General features: G+C 39.1%; 1 protein-coding gene across 4 annotated transcripts in view; it reads left to right on the forward strand.

The window, feature by feature from the left end:
* Nucleotides 1–12509: 12509 nt before the first annotated feature.
* Nucleotides 12510–21453, forward strand: part of HACE1 (HECT domain and ankyrin repeat containing E3 ubiquitin protein ligase 1) — a 48376-nt gene continuing 39432 nt past the window's right edge. The window contains exons 1-6 of one of the 4 annotated variants that reach the window (XM_083856743.1): nucleotides 12510–12662; nucleotides 16557–16611; nucleotides 17710–17799; nucleotides 19628–19732; nucleotides 20651–20726; nucleotides 21025–21156. In XM_083856743.1, coding sequence (XP_083712869.1) covers nucleotides 12587–12662; nucleotides 16557–16611; nucleotides 17710–17799; nucleotides 19628–19732; nucleotides 20651–20726; nucleotides 21025–21156 — 534 coding nt within the window. In that variant the 5' untranslated portion in view covers nucleotides 12510–12586. The other 3 variants (XM_083856744.1, XM_083856745.1, XM_083856746.1) reach the window with 3 other exon arrangements.

Below are 21453 nucleotides of genomic sequence, written 5' to 3' on the forward strand. Positions count from 1 at the left end.
TATATATGCTTTTGATGATTAACTCTTCACTTACAAAGTTGCTCTAAATTATAGAGCTGAATTCTTTGGCAACAGGCACAACCCAATGACAAACTTCTCTGAAAAATAATAGATATTATAAGAAAAGAATACTATAATAAGAAAAAAGTAATAGTGTTGCTATTTATTATGATTGTATACTTGTGTTTTAGTGTGCTCAAAATTTGTCAGGTGTTCTGAAAGTAAAAGAGCAGGAATGACATTCCCTCTCAAATGTGGATATGCCAAATCATCCTTTCAAACTGACATTTGTTTATCTATCTCCTGGCCCATGTTCCCAAGTTATGGTGCCAAACAAAGAGCAATCTACAAGATATATCCCCAAACTAAACTGCATCTGTTCTCTGGATCCAGAATCCCACAGGTCAGGTGCAGCTGCAAATCCAAGTGGTCAGTTTTATGCGGCAGAGAGGACAAGGGAGGCCACAAGGTTCAGGATCACCCAGAGGTATGTGCTGTAAAACAGACTCCCCAGCTACAGTGCTGCCCTTCAGCAGGTCCCTTGGTGCACAGGAACCTTGCCATAAGTCCAAATTTAGGGAGAAAAAAGGTGATGGGCAAAGATCCTGAGAGGTCTGAAAATTTCAAAATCCAAATATGGGTTTCATGCAGTACAGGAAAACACACACAAAAAAAGAAATCTGGAAAATCATCTTTTTTATTTTTTCTGGTTTTTTTGAAACTAAACCCAGGATAAAACCCCCAATCCTTTCATTGCCACAAGCTTTAAAAAACCAAACAAACCACTTTATCTTAAGGAACACAACATTCCCATGTGCTTGGCTGGCTTTTCAGGCACAGTCCTTAGCCTCATCCTGCCCTCTGGAAAATGCTCTAGTGCAAGGAGAAAATTGAGACAGAAGACTAATAACACTCATCAGGTCTGGGATGGTTTGTTTTCTGCCTGTGTGTGTTTGGGAGGTCCCAAGAGATAGTGGAAGTTGACGCAGAGTAGGTGGATGACGATAGTGGTTACGAGTGGGCAAGTTTTTAAAATAAAAGTGGCAGAATAGGAGATAAGGGATACTGTGGGGGAAGGTATACATCATCTATCATCATCACTGTCAATGGTTAAAACTGATGTTGAAAGAAACATCAATCTATGACTGTTGTGGTTTAACCCCAGCAAGCAGCTGCTTGATCACTCCCCCACCAGTGAGACTGGGGAGAGAATTGGAAGTGCGAAAGCCAGAGAACTCAGAGTTTGAGATGAAGACAGTTTAATAAGGAAAGCAAAAGCCAAACACACAGGCAAAGAAAAGCAAAGAACTAATTTGTTGCTACTCATGGGCAGGCAGATATTCAGCCATTTCCAGAAGAGCAGGGCCCCATCAGGTGTAGCAGTGACTTCTGAAAATAAAAATGCCACCACTCCAAACGTCCTCCCTCACTTCTCCTTTCTTCCTTCTAGTTTATATACTGAGCATGATGTCATAGGGTCTGAAATATCCCTTTGGTCAGTTGGGGTCACTTGTCCCAGCTGTGTCTCCTCCCAGCCTTCAATGCATCCCCCAACCTCCTTTCCAGCATGGCAGCATGAAAAGCAGAAAAGGCTTTGTTTCTGTTCAAACCCTGCTCAGCAATATCAAAAGCATCTCCATATTATCAACCCTGTGTTCAGCACAAATCCACAACACCCGTAAGAGCCACTATGAAGAAAATTAACTCTACCTGTGCTGACACCAGCATATTCCATACCATTTACATCATGCTCAGGTCCCGCACTCTTCAGTACAACTTCATTAACCACCATCCCCCTTCCAATTCTTTGATATAACACACAGATATTGTTCCCTTAGCCTATGGACCACCCTTGCAAAATGTCCACACAATGTCCACAAAATGTCTGTTGAATTTATGTAGTCCATGACTTTGGGCTCCATCTGTTATGGTCACTCAGGACAAGAGAGGTGGTGTATGTGGGGAGTTACTGGGCACCAAAGCCAGCTCAGGTCAGGTCACTGCTGCACTGTAACTGCCTCTTGTAAGGCTTCTTCTCCATTGGATTGGGTGGTTCCTGTTACAGTAATTCCTGAAACAACTCAGATCACAGCTTACAACAGTTTAAAGGCACATTGATTACAATCTCCACCCCTGGTCTCCTGTGGGGTCACAAGTCCTGCCAGCAAACCTGCTCCACCATGGGCTTCTTGCAGAGCTGTGTCACATCCTCCTTCAGGCATCCACCTGCTCCAGCACGGGGTCCTCCATGGGCTACATGTGTATCTCTGCTCTCTTGTGGACTCACCCACCCATCACAGTCCCTTCAACTCACGTTCACACTGGAGTTCCAGCCTATCCAGTACAGAAGCACAGAACACAGCAGCAATGCCTGGCCACGTGCCAGCCCAGGCATTTCACCATGGCTGTTATCAAAATGTTCCCAGGCACAACAGAATGAGGTGATAAGCAGTACAGCAGCAGTGAGAGTGAAAAGCAGCCAGTAACTAACACAATACAGTCAGGCAGGCAAGCCCCATGGAAGCAAAGGAGCCTGCCCATTACTAGCTAAACAGCACTATCAGATGTAAATTCAGACTGCCACATCCCAAGCAAATCTATCATTATCTCAAAGTCTTTGAACCCCACATTGGATGCCAAAATAGGAGAGACATGGTTTAACCCCAGCCAGCAACAAAGTCCCACACAGCTGCTTGCTCACTCCCACACCAGACAGATCAGGGAGAGAACTTGTATGGTAAAAGCCAGAGAACTCATGGGTTGAGATAAAGACAATTTAATAGGGAAAGCAGAAGCCAAGCACACAAGCAAAGAAAAACAAGGAACTAATTTGCTGCTTCCCATGGGCAGGTGTGTTCAGCCATTTCCAGAAGGTCAGGGCACCATCTCACCTAACAGTGACTTGGGAAGACAAATATCATCCCTTCAAATTTCCCCTTCCTCCTTCTTCCTTCCACTTTATATACTAAGCATGGTGTCAACATGGTCCGGAATATCCCTTTAGTCACTTTGGATCACCAGTCCTGGCTGTGTCTCCTCCCGATCTCCCATGCATCCTCAACTCCCTTTCCAGCATGGCAATATGGAAAGCAGAAAATTCCTTGGCTCTGTGCAAGCCCTGCTCAGCAAAACCAGGAACATTTCTGTATTAGCAACCCTGTGTTCAGCACATATCCAAAACACAGCCCCATAAGAGCCACAGTGAAGAAAATTAATTCTGCCCCAGCTGGAACCAGCACAATAACTTTGTAAAATGGTAAAACTAGAAAAGCACATACTGAGAAGAGGTGAACAAGAGAATCACATTTAAGAAGCTGATTAAGCATCAGGCAAGGAAAGAAAACTCTCTTTTAATGGAATACAGTAACTCCATTAGCTGTCTTCAATGAAACTTGAGCTTGGGTTATACTTACTAATGTAAAGATACCCATGAAGCCAAGTGCTTCATGAGCTTCTAGTGGGGTGCTACACTACTTAGTCTTGTGATATGAACAAGCTCTTTAAATGGTAAATTCGAATAGAGGGTGTTTATAAGTGTTGAATAATACGAATATTGTTATCTGAGTGATCTGAAAATTGACCTTTTTCTGTTGGAAGCATTGGACTTTCTGCAGAAATTATCTGTGTCAGATATATCTTTAGATAAGTTCAGGAATTTCATTGTCTTGCTGACATTTTGCATCACTCCAGTGGAACTCATTATAAAATAATTGATGAACACTAAATCAATGTAAGTTAACTCCTGAGTCTATGATTCTGCATCCTTTGTGACTCTGTTAGTGGCCAATATGTCTAATTGCTTTCCAGAACAGAAAGTACACAGGAATGAACTGATTATGTACCAAAAACCAGACAAGATTCCAGGCAAATTACATGACAGAAATTGAAAGAAACAAGAAAAATCAGGTTTTCATCCTTCACCTTTTTACTTTTAATATTTGCAAAGGATTATCGTAAGTAAAGGATACTATTATAATAAATTATGTATAAGGAAAAAGCTTTAACATCCCCAAACATTTTCCCTCCTAAATTTTGAAACATCCTACTACAACCCATTCATTTTACAAAGCACAGAGCAGATCTCAGCAGAACATGAGTCATCTTTCAACCAGGCACACAAATAACCTACATTTGCAGCCATGCTTGTCCCAGATGGCAGGGGACTTTCAGCCTCAGGATGCAGGTTCAGACTACTGGAGGCTCCACCTGAGTGCATCATCTCCCTTCTTGCCCTGTATGCATATGTCCCTGGTTTGGGATTAATATTACACAGTTGCAGAGTGGTGTCTCTGCTCTCTGTCATCTTCTTACCACTGAGAAAACCAGAGCAAAGCCCCACAGCACCTTTAATCTGCATATTAGGATGCCTGCTCTCATCAGAAAGCAGAAGAAAATGCCCCAAGGGAGACTTGCAACCATCAAACAGTGCATTATGAAACCTGAAGATACAGAAGGTGAATTAAATTTTAATAAAGTAACTTTAGTAAAATTGCTTTCAGTTAATAGCTGAATGCCAAGAGTCGGTCAACTCCAGTTAAGTGGTTTGTAAGGCTGAAGGTGTGAGGTGCAGGGGAGGCTGACAGCCTCTGTGAGGATCCCATAAGATGGCCTATCTGCAGTGAGCCAGTGAAGGAACCAAAGATTCAGAGTTTAATTTCCTGGTAGAGTGTTGTGGTGCCCTGGGATATTTCAGCTGCAAGATGATTTGTAAGGGGTTTGCTTAATTGTGTTATGGGCAACCTATCTGCAATTGCTGAGGAAGCAAATGCTGCAGCTTGTCATTGGATCTCACAGTAAAGGAAGTGAAAGCAAATCTGGGTCAAAGCATATTATGGTGTTTTGTCTGTATTTTTTAGAATCTGGGAAAGATCCTACTGGAAAATTGCCTTTTTTCACAAGGTCTTTTTACAGATCCTGGATATCACTTCAACTTTTTGAGCACAACTGAAAGATTGCACTGCAGAAATAAAGGGTTGATTGGAGGCACAGAGGCAAACAACAGTTTTGCTGCACATCAGAGCAGAACAAAGCAGCACAGTGTGAGCAACCATCAGAAACAACAACAACAGAAGGTTGTGACTGCTGGCAGTAGCTAATGGTAAACATGATGAGCAAACAGGTAGGAAATACAAGAAGAGTGCTGATGTGAGTAGCAAGAGGTGAATAGAGTGTCCCCCCCCAAAATGCAATGCAGAGCACAGCTCCTATGTCAGGGCTCAAATGGTGAACTGTGAGGGGATGGATTGTAAAGTATTCCATGAACAATGATCAATACCTGCTACTTGGATGCACCCAAGCCTGGACTGGAAATGGAAATTGGACTTTCTTATTATCTTACAAACATTCAGAATGGTAAGATTAGAACATGGTCAAGGCGATCAGGAATATAAAAATACCTTTACAGAAAAAAGTCTATATAGTCTGATATTCCATTTCTGATGGAAGATGCTTTGAGAAAATGTGTGGAAAAGGGAAGTGGGGAGAGACAAATCCCTGCCATGTCCTTCCTTTAAGTCCCTTCCTTCCCTCTGTGAGCAGAAGTGTTAAATCTTCTAGAAGAAACAAATATGCACAGAGGCTATATTTGGGTCTGATCGTTCGTTTTTATGAATATGTTTAGGACTAGCAATATTATTGCTAGATCACTTTCTCCGCAAATATTGCAACATGATCAATAGTTTCCCCCTGCCTAGTTACTTATCAGGAAGGAGCCAATCAGAATAATCTACTGTAATTCATTAAGACTGACATCTTGTGGTAGTTTTTTGTATGACGACTTCTGCCCGAATTTCTTAGGAAAGACTGAACTTATCCTTCGGCTTAACCAGCTACTGTACATCCTCTCAATGTTACTGAGGATGTTTTTGCCACACGATTCTGAAAATTATTCAGTAACCCCGCCAGGGAGCTGAGAAAAGAATTAATGCTGTATCAAAATTTAATTCTCTTTTTTATTTCCCCCGCAGAGCTTTATGGTGTTGAATTGTTAATGCACAAAAGCATTACCACTGCAATCACAGTCTCTTTAATTGTGTCTCTGTTTACACGATAATATTTATCATCTCGAATTTTTTTAAAACTGTTAGTAATCCTATCCTAGAACACTAAGCAAACTTCAAGGCAGTGGCTAGAGTAACAAGGGAGTCTCCTTTGGTTTGAAAATCTCTTTAATGATGTTCTATCTTTTGTGAGTTAGAAGTTACCATGTCCAGCAGAATGTATATAGTGAGACCTGCCTTTTGCATATATCAAATCAAGACAGTTACTGGGACTCAGCTGTGCTCCCCAAGGTTTCATCATGTATTTTATTGTGGTGCAAGGGTAAAAGATGCACCTCATATCTCTGCAAAATAGGATCCATTTCAGACAATACTATTTTTGCCAGTCCAAAGACTATAGAAATTGCCACTTTTTTTTTTTTTTTTTTTTTTTTTTTTTTTTTTTTTTTTTAATCTCAGGGATTGTATTAACAGGCTCTATATTCACATTCTTCTGAATTTTAAAGTGGAAGTTTCTTTCTTAGGCAAATGTTTGCAACTGGCAACGTGCTGATACAAAGCTAGAAAGTAATTAGGATGTTTATCTGAAACTCTGCAATCTTCTATCTATCTACTTGATTAGCTTGTTCATAGGCATCAACAATGTCTGCAGGAATGCTTTACTTGAGGTCTAGGATATCAAGAGGAGTCCACCTGGGTAGCATCAGCAGCAAGTAACAGAGAAACAGCAGAACAAATATCTTCAGTTATTTTACCAAGTGAGGTTAGATCAACCCTGTGTATGTAACTAATTCATCTATTTATTTGGTTGAGAAAAGAAAGGAGATTGCCTTCCTTTGAACTTTTCTGACTGACAGTATGCTTCCTTGTCTGCCAACAACTAAAAATAGCCCAGTTTTAATATGAAAAATGAAAATGAGTGGATTAGGACCAAATTAATAGATTTTTATTGTCCTTCAAAACAGAATCGGTTCTAGAATGACAGAAAATAGTGTCAGCTGGAATGAATTTTTACGGAATTAAGGACCTGAAACAGGGAGACAGTGAAAATCTCAGTATATCATAAACTCAAAATTTGCAGCAAATGGAAGAAAATAATGGTTCCACTGTTCATTCAACATTTTTAGGTTGTTGCTTGGGATGTAACACAGTATTTCAGCATTTTTCACCTTTCAGGTTTCCTTTTTCTGATCTCTTCTTGAGTGTAGTGATGATGGACCTTAAGTCATGTTTATTGTTGCAGAATTGTAAATATGCATGTTCTAGAAACAAGAGAATATAAAGAAATGGCCATCATTATCTGGAGAAAAAAACTCCCCTAACATCTGTAGAGAGCTCCTGCTGCACAGAATAAAGGTGCAAACAAAACCAACGAGAGAAGTGGTAGTAAAAACACAACAGCCAGAAATAATCTTGCAAGAACAACATCACCAGCGTTAGAGAGACCAGGACAGAATGGTTATTGATTTCTTCCTGGCCAAGCAGGTGTTTAAATACTTGGCTCTTCCCGGATTCCACCTAGACTAATACTGAGAGAAACATAATGATTAGCAGAAAAAAAGTCTTATGTTTATACCTTACTTGCTCTTTGGTATTTTTTTTTCCTTAAAAACGCTTCGTGCAGAAGATGGGCTTTACTAAAAGAGGAGTGATGATATTTTTTAAATATGAAATATAGTTGTAAGCTTTTCAAGCTCCTGTAAAGACAATGCAAACTTCAGGGCTATGACATTCTGAAAATAGTTCAAAGTATCTTCAGTCTAATCCTTGAGCACTCTAGATTTGTTTTGAGGCACATTAAAGCTTCCTTTTGAAAAATTAATGCAAGAGAGACTTAGCACAAATATAGCAGAAATAGAGCTGGTAGAATCTGCTTCAGACCAGGAGCCTGGGTGAATTAGACAAAGAGAAAGTTTAAAAATATATTTTTGAGCCTGGACATATTATTTTCGAGAAATTTCAGCAACCAGCTTTAAGGAAATGTAGGTAGCCGTCAAGTAGCATTAACTGCTCCACAGAGAATAGAAATGGATGCTGCACAAGCTCTAACTGATGGTCCTTTAGTTTAGAAATTTTGACAGTCTAAATCAGATGGGTCATAAAAATAGACAATAACATTTTAAACCTTATTTTTATATATATATATATATATACACACATCTTTTGTAGCAGTGCCATAATCTCAGAAAGAGAAACCAGGACTTAGTATAGTTCACACAGCAAAGAAATAAAAGGCAAGATAGTTCAACAAGGCAGATAAAATAAAACCAGAAAAAGTGATGGGGAGTTTTTGTGGTGTCCTGAGCCATAGCTGCTGACCATCAGTTGGCAGAATCAAAGCAGATGTGGTGCTTTCAAGGCCCTCTCTGAGGAATTTTCCCTCCTTGATAAAATTTCTTCATCCTAAAATGAAAAGAAACCCAGTCAAAGAATACACAATTTGTACTTTTCTAGAACACATTTTCAATATTATCTAGGGAACTAAGTTTGAAATCCCATTAAGTGATTGAAGCCAGCATCTTTTTACATATGATCATATTACTCAAAAATAACACAAGGCATAGAAATAATAGATTTTATTTTGCGATTTAAAAAAATAAAAATGATTCATTATTATGATAATAAAATAAAATGTTATTTTATTATTAATAATTAATTTGGCCTCTATTAATATTGCTTTGGCATCTATAGCACAAAAAACGAGGATCAGAAATCAAGTCTGAAATCAGACAAGTTCACATTTCTTTTGACAGTAGAAATAAATGTAGAGATAATCCATATTATTATTGACTTTTAACCCCATTGACAAAAAAAGTGGGCTCGTATTGATTGTTTTAAAGATAGATATGCAAATTAAAAATGGATTTCCAGTACAAATAACACATAAAAGTGAAACAGTTTAAAGCTACATTTTCTTACCCTCAATACTAATGATAACAAGATGAAATGTAGAATTTGGAATCCAAAAAATCTCTGGAAAAAGAAGGATTCATGTATACATGTATAAAGCTTATCTATCCAATGACAAAAATTGTTGCTTGAAGCTTCATTGTGGTAGCATTTTACCTTGGCCAAATATATTAAAACATACCTGCATGAATTAGTATATAGGACAGACATGCAGCTGTGTTAGCACTGGAATTCTCAGAGGTATGTATAGATCCTCTATTACTGTTTTCATTGGGATTGTGCACAGTTCTCTGACTGCAGTGCCTATTTTCCTCAATCCCAAAGAATATACATCTAGCAATAAGAATAGATCATTTACGGGATCACTGAATGGATCACAGGGCTGGAACACCTCTCCTATGAAATATAGAGAGAGTTGGGGCCATTTGTCCTGGAGAAGAGAAGGCTCAAGGGAGATTTTTGTGGCCTTGCAGCACCTAGAAGGTGCTTGCAAGAAGGCTGGAGAGGGACTTTTCACAAGGGCATGTTGTGATAGGACAAGGGGGAAAGGCCTTAAGCTGAAAGAGTGCAGAATTAGAATAGATATAGGAAAAAAATCTTTACTGTGAGGGTGGTGAGGCACTGGAACAGGCTGCCCAGAGAAGTTGTGGATTCCCATCCCTGGAGGTGTTCAAGAGCAGGCTGGATGGGGCTCTAAGAACCTTGGTTTAGTGGAAGGTATTCTGCCCATGGCAGGGTGCTGGAGCTAGGTGACCTTTATGGTCTCATCTAATCCACACCACACTTAGATTCTATGAAGACAAATCCCCTCAAGAGCAGAGGGAAAACATCATGCACATGTTGCCTGTGAATATATTCTGTTCTTTGAAGACAGCATAGGGAGGAGAAAGGTAGTTGAAGATCTCTGTGAATTAAGTTGATCTCTACTACAACTCTGCAAAGGTCCTCAGTTATATAGATTCATCTTCATTGCAGGCAAGCCCCAGTACAATATATGTCAGCAATTTTCAATCTTAGTCTGCTGGCATGTCCAGAAGAAGCTGACTCAGCCCACAAGGAGCACATGGCTGTTGAGAAAAATGGCTCCAAGCCACACACCAAAGATATGCTGACTCCTAAGACTGCAATGCAGTGGAGAGGAAAACCTCTGCTGGCAGAGCTGCTTCCAGGAAGAGCTCAGATTGCGCTTAGAGTTCACTGCTAGGGAATGGAATCAAGGCAAATGGAATTGCAGGAGGAAGAACAATGGCTCATGCTAGTTTATCTGGAGTATCCCATTAAAATATCATACTCCTCTCAGATTTTTAGTTCATTCCTTGATGAAACGTGGACTACCATGCCATCTTGGTTTGTATCAGAAACAGTGTGGCCAGCAGAACCTGGGCAATGATGATACCCTTGCACTCAGCAATGGTGAGGCTGCATCTTGTTTCCTGTGTTTCAGGAAATCCTGTGTTTCAGTTTTGAGCTCCTCACTACAAGAAGGACATCAAGGAGCTGGAACAAGTCCAGAGAGTGGCAATAAAGTGGGTTAAGGGTCTGGAGTACAGTCTTATAAGGAATGGCTTAGGGACTTGGGTTGTTTAGCCTGGGGAAAAGGAGGCTTGGGAGACCATATTGCTCTCTGCAACTACCTGAAAGGAGTAGGTCGGGTGAGGGGTGGTCTCATCTCCCAAGTAACAAGAGATAGGATAAGAGCAAACAGATTCAAGTTGAATCAGAGGAGGTTTGGATGGGATATTGGGAGAAATTTCTTCATCAAAAGGGTTTTCAATCACGCTGCCTAGGGAAGTGGTTGAGTCGCCATCCCTGGAGGTATTTAAAAGTTGTGCAGTACTTAGGGACATGATTTAGTGCTGGACATGGCAGTGCTGGGTTAATGGTTGGACTCAATGATCCTAGAGTTCTTTGCAGACAAAATAAAAAATATGGTTTTAAAAATCTGTTTCTAAATATTTATTGATATTTTTCCTTTACGCAGAGATTTGGTATTTTTTCAAAGTAGCCCTGTCTCATAGTTTCCATGTAAATGAATAGGGTCTGTTGAACTGAATCTGAGCAGAATCCCTTTAATTTTTTTGGTAAAAGGAGACAACAAACTATAGATGCACTTTCCCACATACTGAATTTGTTCCTATATTTGGTGTTCTGTGATGACCAAAGGTCCAGTTTAGGACTGGATGCTTGTGCTCAGCACTGTCCAGAGAAGTCTCTTTGTGAGTAACTAGCAATCTAATGACAGAAAATGTGTGAAAAAACCTGAGATCCAAGTTTACTAAGTCTTTATGCCACAAATTTATCTTTGCATTTAAACATGGAAAAAATCAATATCAATTCCTCACTTCTATGCTGTAGGCTAACTAGCATAAAGTTCTTCTAATTTTTTATGTCTTTGTGAAGAATGTACAGAGGGAAAAACAGAGTGAAAGAGCTGAATGTTTTTAGTTTTACATAGTACTGCATTCCATTTCTGACAACAATCTGTATTCCTCCCAATCCTGAAAACAAAATAAGTTTTATCTCTGAAGAAAACTTTTCTTGTAGAAAAATAAATACTGCAGGCACTAGTTTTAACTGTTAGGGATGGTATTATCTTTTTTGAAAAGAAGCAGCCTACCTCTCATCCCCCCGAGACTGCTCACAGCAATGAACTTCCTGTACGAGTCGAGGACAGTGTTTCTTTCACAGGGCTGATAATTGATTTGATTCACTGTGAAAGACAAGTTCGACCTATTACTTGTGGGCAGTTGAACATGACATCTTCAGATATGTAAGTGCAAAGGACAGATATATTGAAGTCCCCCTTACCTCAGTATGGAAGGGAACTCTGCTGACTGCATTCAATGAGCAAATGACTAAAAGCTTAGATGGTAAGCTGGGAACCTTAATCTTGCCTTGAGATGCCAATTTTTTCCTTGACATCAAGAAAATGAATAAAATTTGGAAGTATTGCTATATCTGTCACAGTGTAAGAAAATTAAGCTGATTTTACTATTTTCAGCTAATTTTACTCATCTTACTACGGGCGCATTACAAACACCTCCGAAGGCATCTAATTGTAGTGCAATACCCATTTCTACACTAGACAGAATTAATTACCATGCAGAGGTGCCTAGTTTTCCACAGCAGTCAATATAGGCATATATATACATACACACACACACACATATGACAGCTGCAATACCACTGGAAAAGCACGCTGTTCAAGTAGAAATTTCCTGGGACATACGAAAAGCTCATAGGGTCACACTGAGACTTTTTTTGGAATGATGAAGTCTACTACAAAAATGGTCTACTTCTCCAGCCTGATGGATTCTGTGATTCTGTCCCGTCCAGGTGCGTTTGCAGCCCCTTTCCCTTCCCTGTCTCCGGGGAAAGGAGCCCACACGGGCAGGATCAGCTGGCAGGGGAGCCTATTTAATTTTTATTTGTACCAAGCAGACGTTTAAAGATCCATTTTCTACGAGCGTCCAAAACGCACGCCCGCACCCCTTTCCTCCCTTGGGGAAATGAGCGACCTGAGGCAGACCGCGGCCGGCCCGGCCCCGCCCCGCGCATGCGCGCAGCTCCCGGGGTGGCGGCGGCCTGGGCGGCCTGGGCGCCGCCAGCGCCGCGATGGGCTAAGGGCCGGCGGCGGCAGCGGGGGCTGTCACGGCTCCGCGCTGGGCGCTCCGAGGATGGAGAGAGCCATGGAGCAGCTCAACCGCCTGACGAGGTCCCTGCGCCGCGCCCGCACCGTGGAGCTGCCGGACGGTAGGAGCGGGGCCCTGACGTAGCGGTGGGTCCCGGCGGCCTCCGCGCCCGGGGCGGCGGGGATGAGCTGGGGCGGCGGGGGAGAAGGGGAACGGGCTGCCTCTCTCCGCCTGGGACAGGCTGTGTGTGCTTGTCGCTCTGGAGCGACAGCGGCGTTCCCTTCCTTCCCCCGCTGCCTCGCCGCCTCCGGCACGGGGCGCGGGGATCCCTGCCCGGGCAAGTGGGTGACACCGGCTGTATTCGCTTTTAAATCCTTCCTCAGGTGCCTCGTCGATGACAGTGTAGTGATGACAAGTCTTTGTGGTGGTGGTTTTCCCTTTTTTTTTTTTTTTTTTTTTTTTTTTTTTCGTACTGAATTTAGTTTGAAAAGGTGTTGTAAGTCACTGTCACCCGTCACAGCCTATTTTTTTTTTTTTTTTTAAATTTATTTTTTTTGTCTCTAAATCACTTCACATGGATGCTGGTCTCCCATATCAGGATAGATTTGAACACAGCTTCAGACTCTTACAGCAAGTGGTTTGGTATTCCCGCTACGTCCACTTTTTGGGAGGACTAACTAAAACTCTTGGATGTGCAAAATCTCTGTTCTTGTGAGTCATGTGCTGTCACTTCTTTCAGTGTTTGCTGTTATGGGTGAGTCTTTGGCTGTCTGTCTGCCAGCTTTCATCTCCAGTGGTGGAGGAGAGGGAGTAATATTCTGTTCTCTCTGTGCATTCCCTGTTTGGACTTCCTGGTGTCCTCCTGGACTGTGCTACTACACCCTTCACTTATTGTCACCTGTCACAGTTCCAGTGTCTTCCAATGCAGTTGCTCATAAATTTCACTTGACAGGCAAGTTTCAGGCAGATTTCACTGCTGCTTGTAAGCCTTTGAATGACAGCAGTGAAAATTGATGTAATACTATTAACTTAAACGCAGACTTACAGAAATAATGGAGTAGCACCGGTTTAACTAATTGAAGATGCTAATATGAATAACACTTTGCGCAACCTGTATCACCTGGAGATGCTTTACATTTACTCCAGTTCTAATGCAGGCAGGTTGATTCTGAATTTTGTCTGTTTTCTTCACATCTTGGCCATTTTTATCTTACACTTCAGAGGTAGTCATGTCTGTGGGATGGCAGTGCAAGTGCAAGCCCTGAGACCTTTGGAACAAGTGCTTCTATCACCCTGTAGTGCAGCAGGAATGTGAGTTCTATGCATTCCCTAGGAATTGTATGGAACAAATCAGTGGGACTGATATAAGGAGATAAATGGGCTTAACACACTGATGTCTCAGATTACATTCCAGGAAGGTCTCTGTTCAGTGGCCATCCCAAATTTGGGTCCATCTTAGTTCCTTAGGTATGTCTTCTTTCTTGACCTTGGTGTTCCTTAGGTTCATGCAGGTCTGCCCAAGCTCTTCTTGAGAATCAGGTTTGGCTTGTAGTGTGTTGTTCCAAACATGTACTGACAGGATCACCTTGGAATATTCCACACTGGTCTAGGATAATACGTAGTTCGGTGGCCTCTTGTGTGCTGTGTCTGGCCTCTTGAATTCCTACCTCCACACCCCCCCATCACATTTGAATAACTTTAATTTCACATTTAATTTGAAAGATACATAGTTCACCCCTCCATCCTTGAAGTGAGAGTCATAGTTCTCTCACAGGAAATGGAGATGCATGTCTGAATTTACTTATACTGGAGAAGGCAATAAATCCAGTTATTGAACTTCCATTGCATGTGCCGTAGCCATTAGGGTATTATGTGCAGTGCTGACACTTTAGGATTGTGATCTCTGCCAACTTCACAACAGTAACTCTGAGGAAATAAACTAGTAAGTGTATCTTGCCAGGGCAGGATTCTAGATGATGAATTTCAAGTGTTTTTATTTATTTATTTATTTATTTTTTTAAAGCAAGTCTTAACACCTGAGTCCAGTGCCAGCTAATACCCTGAGCTTGCAAGTAGAACTTTAGGTTTTTTTAACCATTCTCCCAAAGTATCATTCAGTTGCTTTCTGGACACTTGAGAGGTTGACCCAAATTTCTGGGTGCTACTATTAAGGCTTAGTTCCTGAAAAGCAGGTCTTGCAGCCCAAAGCTCTGAAACCGTGTTTGGTGTGTCTTTTTTGTCTTTATATAATCAAGATTCGAAATGCAAGCAAGTTAGATAGCAAATAAGTTTGGTGAGTCCATGAGGTATATAATAATTTTTCTCTACCTGCTGTCATGTAGTTTATGTCAATTGGAGATTTTTATGACGAGAGAAAATAATCACCAAAGACAGGCATAAAAGCTCCTTAGTCCTGTACTTTTTTAATTACTGCTGAAAGTTCTAGGGGTGTGTGTTGGAGATGGAGTTATCTGATGCTCACAGAACTCTGCTGTAAGGAACAGTTTGAACTTGAAGATGGTTGATGACTCTCTGCAGTGTTTAATCATAATTTGGAGTTCTGAGAGGCTTGTGTCTCCTGCACCATGTGTTTGCTATAAGTGATGTTGATTTTTTTAGGTTTTGTTTTAAAATTTTTATAGCTGATGAAATATGATTTGAATTTGACTTACCTCTTCATTTTTCGAAGGTAACAATAGATTAGCATTACTTCTTTCTTTTGGTAGCTAGGGACACAGAACTTCAAATTGCTGATAGCAGCAGAAATCTTGGAGCACTGTAGAACAATAATAACAACAAATAGCATAGCTGCAGCATGATAAGAGTTTATTGGATTCTACTTCATAATTCTGAAGAATCTTTAGTTGATATTCAGTAAATGTCACCTTGCCTACCTAGTGGAGGTAGTGAATGTGTAGAGGCATGGTATGTAAAAGACATGAGATATTGTTTGGGACTGTTTTAATTGTTCCTGTTCTGATTGCTTTGTAACTTTGGATCAATGAAGGTGATGAGGAAAAGCTTGAAAATAAAAATTTTGTAAGAACAGTCCTGTATTTCCATATCCTGAAACCATATACCTGGGTTCTCAGAAAGCATAGCCCCTCCTGTCATAAGTTGGTATCTACATGAACAATCTGTGGAGATTGTACTCTCAAAAATGGGTAGCTTGTTGAAGGGAAAAATTATAATAATTGCCCGTAATAAAAGAAAATCACATATTAGTATAATTATTATAAGTATTATAATTATTATATGTTAAAATTTTTTAACTTTTGTCAAATAAGTTTTCTAAAAATAGTATTTTACTTCAGGAAGTCTGTAAATGACTGAACAGGCTCATCACACCCGTGCAGTGTGCTGGCATTTGCAGCACTAGTGATGACAGAGACTGTGGGGCTGATTGTCAGTGTGTTCCCACCACTGACATGGATCTTTGTCTTCTGGCCTTTTATCTTTGCCTTTGAGTGTGAAATATGAAACTGATTAGAGATTAAAAATTAAAATGAAACTTACTGCACTCGGGTATTCAAGTATAGAGACAAAATGGAATGGTTAGGAAGTAATTTAAAGAAGTCACTACTACAAAATCATAGTCTCAGGACTGTGGAAGTCACCTCGAAGACAGAAAACTTCCTTGTTTTTAAAATTAAATAGTTCAGTGGTTTTGTTTTGATTGGGTTTTTTAAATGCACATTTCTTAAAAACTTTGATTGTATTAACAGAATTGTCAATTTAAAGAAATTGATGCTCCACTGAAAATTCTGTAATTTTTACTTTGTAAAATAAAAAAAAGTCACATTGAAATTTCATGTATTGCAGTTGTATTGTTTCTCTCTTTTTATCTAAGTATGATGGCTTTTTCTTTATAATGAAACTTTGTGTGTAGAATCTGTGTAAAAAGAGTCATCTGTTGAACAGTGGACACTTGAAAAGGTAAATAAATGTTGCTAGATACATTTATTTTATGTAAAAGATATCTTTATGGTAACGGAGTAATTTGATTTCTTCCCAGATAATGAAACTGCTGTCTATACACTGATGCCGATGGTGATGGCTGACCAGCACAGGTGAGAGCTTCTTTAAATTTACCTTTTCCTTTTCTTTTTTTTAAGGTCTGAAAAACCCAGCATGTTTACTCAAGTTGTAGCTCCAAAGCATTCTCAGAAAGTCCTGCTGCTGAATTGCTGAGCTATGTTCTTATTTGAAGTTAGTTACTGACTGTGTGCATCCCAGCATAGTTTTACCTTTTTGATTTATGCCATGGACCGGAACTAGGATTTGTTCTGCTGAAGCACAAAGGAAAATTTGTCCTAGGATAAGAACAAAAATGTTGTTTCGTAACTGTCTTAGCTCTGAGTGTTTATTTATGGGTGACATAGAAGCTCTTAGTCTCATTAGACATCTCAGCAAGACATGGAATAAGAGTTGGACAATGAGATTGATACTTCTGGAATTCTTCAGATGAGCTGCTGTTCCTCTTAGTAAGTTGTCCTCAAAGCAATTGGAACTGGAGGCTTTATAATGCCAGCTAAGTGCTTCCTTCACATGAATTCTGTAGGCAGTAACTCGTATTGAAACAGGAAGCTGTTTTTCCAGCCAGGATAGACATCTGTTCTGCTATGTAATATTTTGAGATTGCATGCAAGGGTTTTAATTTATGTGATCAGTCCATTGCTGCAAGTTGAAAGATCCTATTTAAATTTTTTGTCCTGATCTTGTATCTTTCTACTTCATCATTATGATTTCACATACCAATCTTCACTCTGAACTTTGCCTGTTTGTGGAAACTGTTGGACATGTGGTCGGGGTGATTATAATAAGGAGGAAATTGGGAATTTATATTTTGTTTAAACCAAAGCTGTTGAAATGCTTGTTTTTGTTTTTATTTATAAAGAAGTGCTTTGGTTGTTTGGTCTAATTCTTACTAGTTAACATTTGAAACAGTTTCCCAGTGTCACAGTTCATTTTTTATGTACAGTAAGAAGTGGAAAGGTATTGTTAAACATCAAATGCTTAAAAACAGTTCGATCTCTTAGTAATTAGTTGGAGGGAAAAGAAATAGAGATTAAGTAAGAAATTTGTGTATAACTTACAGTATAAACTTTGCTTGGATAATGTGAGCTGTTTTTAAATTTATTTTTAAAAATTTATTTTTCTATTTGAAGGTCTGTCTCAGAGCTGCTCTCAAATTCAAAATTTGATGTGAATTATGCCTTTGGACGTGTGAAGAGAAGTTTGCTTCATATTGCAGCAAAGTAAGACTTACTTGAGTCCAGTCCAGAAGTTAACAATGAAAATATTGCCACAAATCTAAGGCACCAATGTAAGCTGGAAAACTCTGTAGTGTCAGTTTACATTTTGTTTTCACACTTTTTGTATCTTGCTTGTTATTCCTAGTAATGTGCCTGCCTCATAAAGAGGACAGATTTTACACGATATCAAATGGCTTTCCAAATTCCGGTGAAGGAAGTCTGGCTAGATACTTTTTTACCTTTCTGTGGAATCTCAAGTCTTTAAAAAAATTCAGCTATGATGTGCATCCTTTATAGCTGGGTTACTCTGGCCTTTGTAGAGGCAGAGAACTCTCGTTTGCAAGTGCCAATTGTTTTTGAGGTATTCTAAAACAGTGGAAAGTATTTGGATGTTTGTTGGGAAGCAGCTGTTCCAAAGTATTTCATGTGACTGCAACTGGAGGGAATATAACTTGGGCACTCATTTTTAATAAGTTTTGTATCCTGGATAGAGGATAGAGGCTTAAGCGCGAATTTTGATCTACATTATTTATTGTTTGTATAGTTCTTCAACGGGGGTAACTCTGTTTTATATGTAACACTGCCAAGATAGGTTAACATCATACAAATAGAAATGAACCAGATACTTTTTGACATGACCTTTCAGGAAACTAAACTTAAACATGATGAATGAATAAATGCTCTGTGTTTGGCTCCCCTTTTAAATATCTTGAAAGTTCTTACATTTAAACTGTTAAAAAAGGAAAAAAAAAAAGAGTAGTAGTATTGCAGATATTGCAGATATATAACAGTATTTGGTCACAATAAAAGGTGGAAATTCCAGCTTCTTAAACAGACTTTTAGAAATAGCTGTTTCCCAGCTATTTCATCTCAGAACTACATATTGCTTATATAAAATTTACTTAAGGAAGTACTTACAAAAATGCAAACAAATTTTTCATGTAGACTTCAGAAGCATATTTGAAAATACACTGTCCTTACTGATTCTAAAGATACAAGAAGTTGTATTTGTTGCACTTAGTTTCTGGATTGTCTTTTATCTTGACTTAGTTATTGGGTCACAAAGGGATCATTAAGCTGCTGGTTTTGCAATATATTGTACAGTTACTCTTCAGTTCCTTTGGGTTGTTGTATAGCAGTTTCTGACATTGAGAAAGTTTGTAAAAATGGATTAGCTGGTTGCAACAGATACAAAAATACTGTTTTTATCTTTTCAATGAGCTCTTCCTCTTGAAGAGTTCAGGAGCAAGATAAACATGTAATGCAGAGTTTCTGTCTTCTTAGTGACATTGGTTATCCTGAAGAATTGCTATATTATGTAAAGTAAAAGAGTTCAGGTCTTTATTACAGGTTCAAAATTAATAGCAAAGAAATATTTGTACAAGATCTAGAATTTTCCTGGTATTCACTTTTAAATATACCTTCCAGACACTGAAGCATAACAAACCCCAAAATATTTAATGGTAAATTTAGTCCTGTTAATAGATTAGAGATGAGGGAGGTGAGAGGAAATTGAAAACGAAACTTTTAAAACAGTTTATAGTTTAAAGAATTACTGGTCTTAAAAACTCACTGTTGTGTTTTAAAGTCATTTGAGTCACAGAGAAGGCTGGCATCTATCCATTGCTGCAAATTATATTTGGTCACTTCTTGTTGCATTAAGTAACTTTCCTTTAGTTTTGTGTAGCCTGAAGTGTGAGGGTGTAAAACAATTTTATGTAAGGATGTCCTAGTGAGTGTGATATGTACATAATACTGCTGTTGTCTTTATGCTAATACAGATTTGTAAATATCCTCATTATAATTTTTCTCACTCTTATTTTCTTCTTAGCTGTGGATCAGTTGAATGCCTTGTTCTATTATTAAAAAAAGGAGCAAATCCAAACTATCAGGACATCTCAGGATGTACTCCTCTCCATTTAGCAGCAAGGAATGGGTAAGTTTTTAAAATGCTTAAACTCTTAAAAATTTTATGCGTAATGCATTTGAGCTGGCATGTTCTGTAATATTTTTGCATAGTTAAAAAAAAAGTCTTTAGTTTTTACTTTTGAAAACAGAGAACATGCAGCTGTAAAGGTAATGTTGTCATTTTCTTTTTAGAGCATGTATGTGATCCAGTAACTGAATTATATCACTACTGGTACTTCACATGCGGAGGTGATAGTGTTTAGTAGCTTCCGAGTATGTGTGAGGTCTATTAGTAGGAGAAGAAAGAAGCAGCCAAGTGGTGTATGATGAAATGCAGAAATACACACAGGAGACAGTTATGTGGAAATGAGGTATAAGAAAGGTGTGAAAAGGACCAAATTAAAAGGAAAAGAAAATCTGTAAAGATAAAGCACTAAGAGCATTAAAAATGTTAAAAAAACCAAACAAAACATGAATTAGGAAAAAGCACCGCTACTTTTATTAAGACGGTGCTTGTATTTACCAAAGATTTGCATTGTTTTATGGTTACTATCTTGTTAAGTAATGATTTAGTGGTGTACTGTAAACATGTTCACTGACATGTACAGGTGATGGTGAACTTCATGGACTTCTATTAGCTGAACTCTGGCTTTTTGTCTTTAAAGGGTAGTTCATGCAGAGCTAGAGTAGTGGTTTGGTGCTTCTGCGCTATCCATAAAAGCAGCTATGATTTTAACCCTCTGTTGTTTGCTATCCTTGCACTGTCTGAGTCTCTGTGAAGAACACTTCTCTCTTTCACATGCTCAGTACTGAACTCCTTGTAAATTGGAACCACCTGCTGTGCTTAGAACAATGATAAATTAGAGTGGGTGGAGCTCTAAGAAGATATTTAGTCTTTGTAAGTGATTTTCCCTGACTGGATTTTTATGTATTCTTTTGCTTATAGCCAGAAAAAATGTATGAGCAAGCTGCTGGAATACAGTGCAGATGTCAACATTTGTAATAATGAAGGCTTGACTGCAGTAAGTGCTATTAATTATCATGATGTTCTTAAAATGAATGAAGAATTTGGAGATTCTGGTTTTTAAGCTTTTGCCATCTTACACGTAAAACAGAACTGTGGTGTGTCCAGTGCCATAATCAAAAGATGTGATCAAATTACCTAAGCATATTGTTGTATTGTTCAGAGCTTCTCTTAATACTATGCAAAGCTTCTCTTTGTGAAAGTGTTGATAGTAATGCAGCCAGGTTTAAAATAATTTTTCTGGATTATATATATAATTGCTAAAGGAAACACATGTGTCATTGTTTTGTACTTAGATTCATTGGTTGGCTGTCAATGGACGGACAGAATTGCTTCATGATCTTGTTCAGCATGTCAGTAATGTAGATGTGGAAGATGCCATGGGACAGACAGCCCTTCATGTAGCTTGTCAAAATGGGCACAAGACAGTAAGTTTCTAAACTGTATGAATACAATGGATTTGTGAAGAATTCTGTAATGCCTCCAAGTTGTTGCTGTTTTTTATAAACTACAGAGTAGTAATGCACACGATAATGGCTACAAGCGTGAAGAATGTATTGTGTGTTTTAGTATCTGCATGCACTTCCACTGGAACAACTTACTTATTCTTGTGGAGGTGATTGATCTCAGTGCTTATGGGATTTTAGGTAACTTACTGTATACTTTTCAGCTCTTCTTTACTGCTATTATTGGCTTGTTAGTATCAAGTTTTATATAATGTTAAA

Source organism: Zosterops lateralis, assembly GCF_965231275.1.
Source record: "Zosterops lateralis genome assembly, chromosome: 3".
Taxonomy (NCBI): Eukaryota; Metazoa; Chordata; class Aves; order Passeriformes; family Zosteropidae; genus Zosterops; species Zosterops lateralis.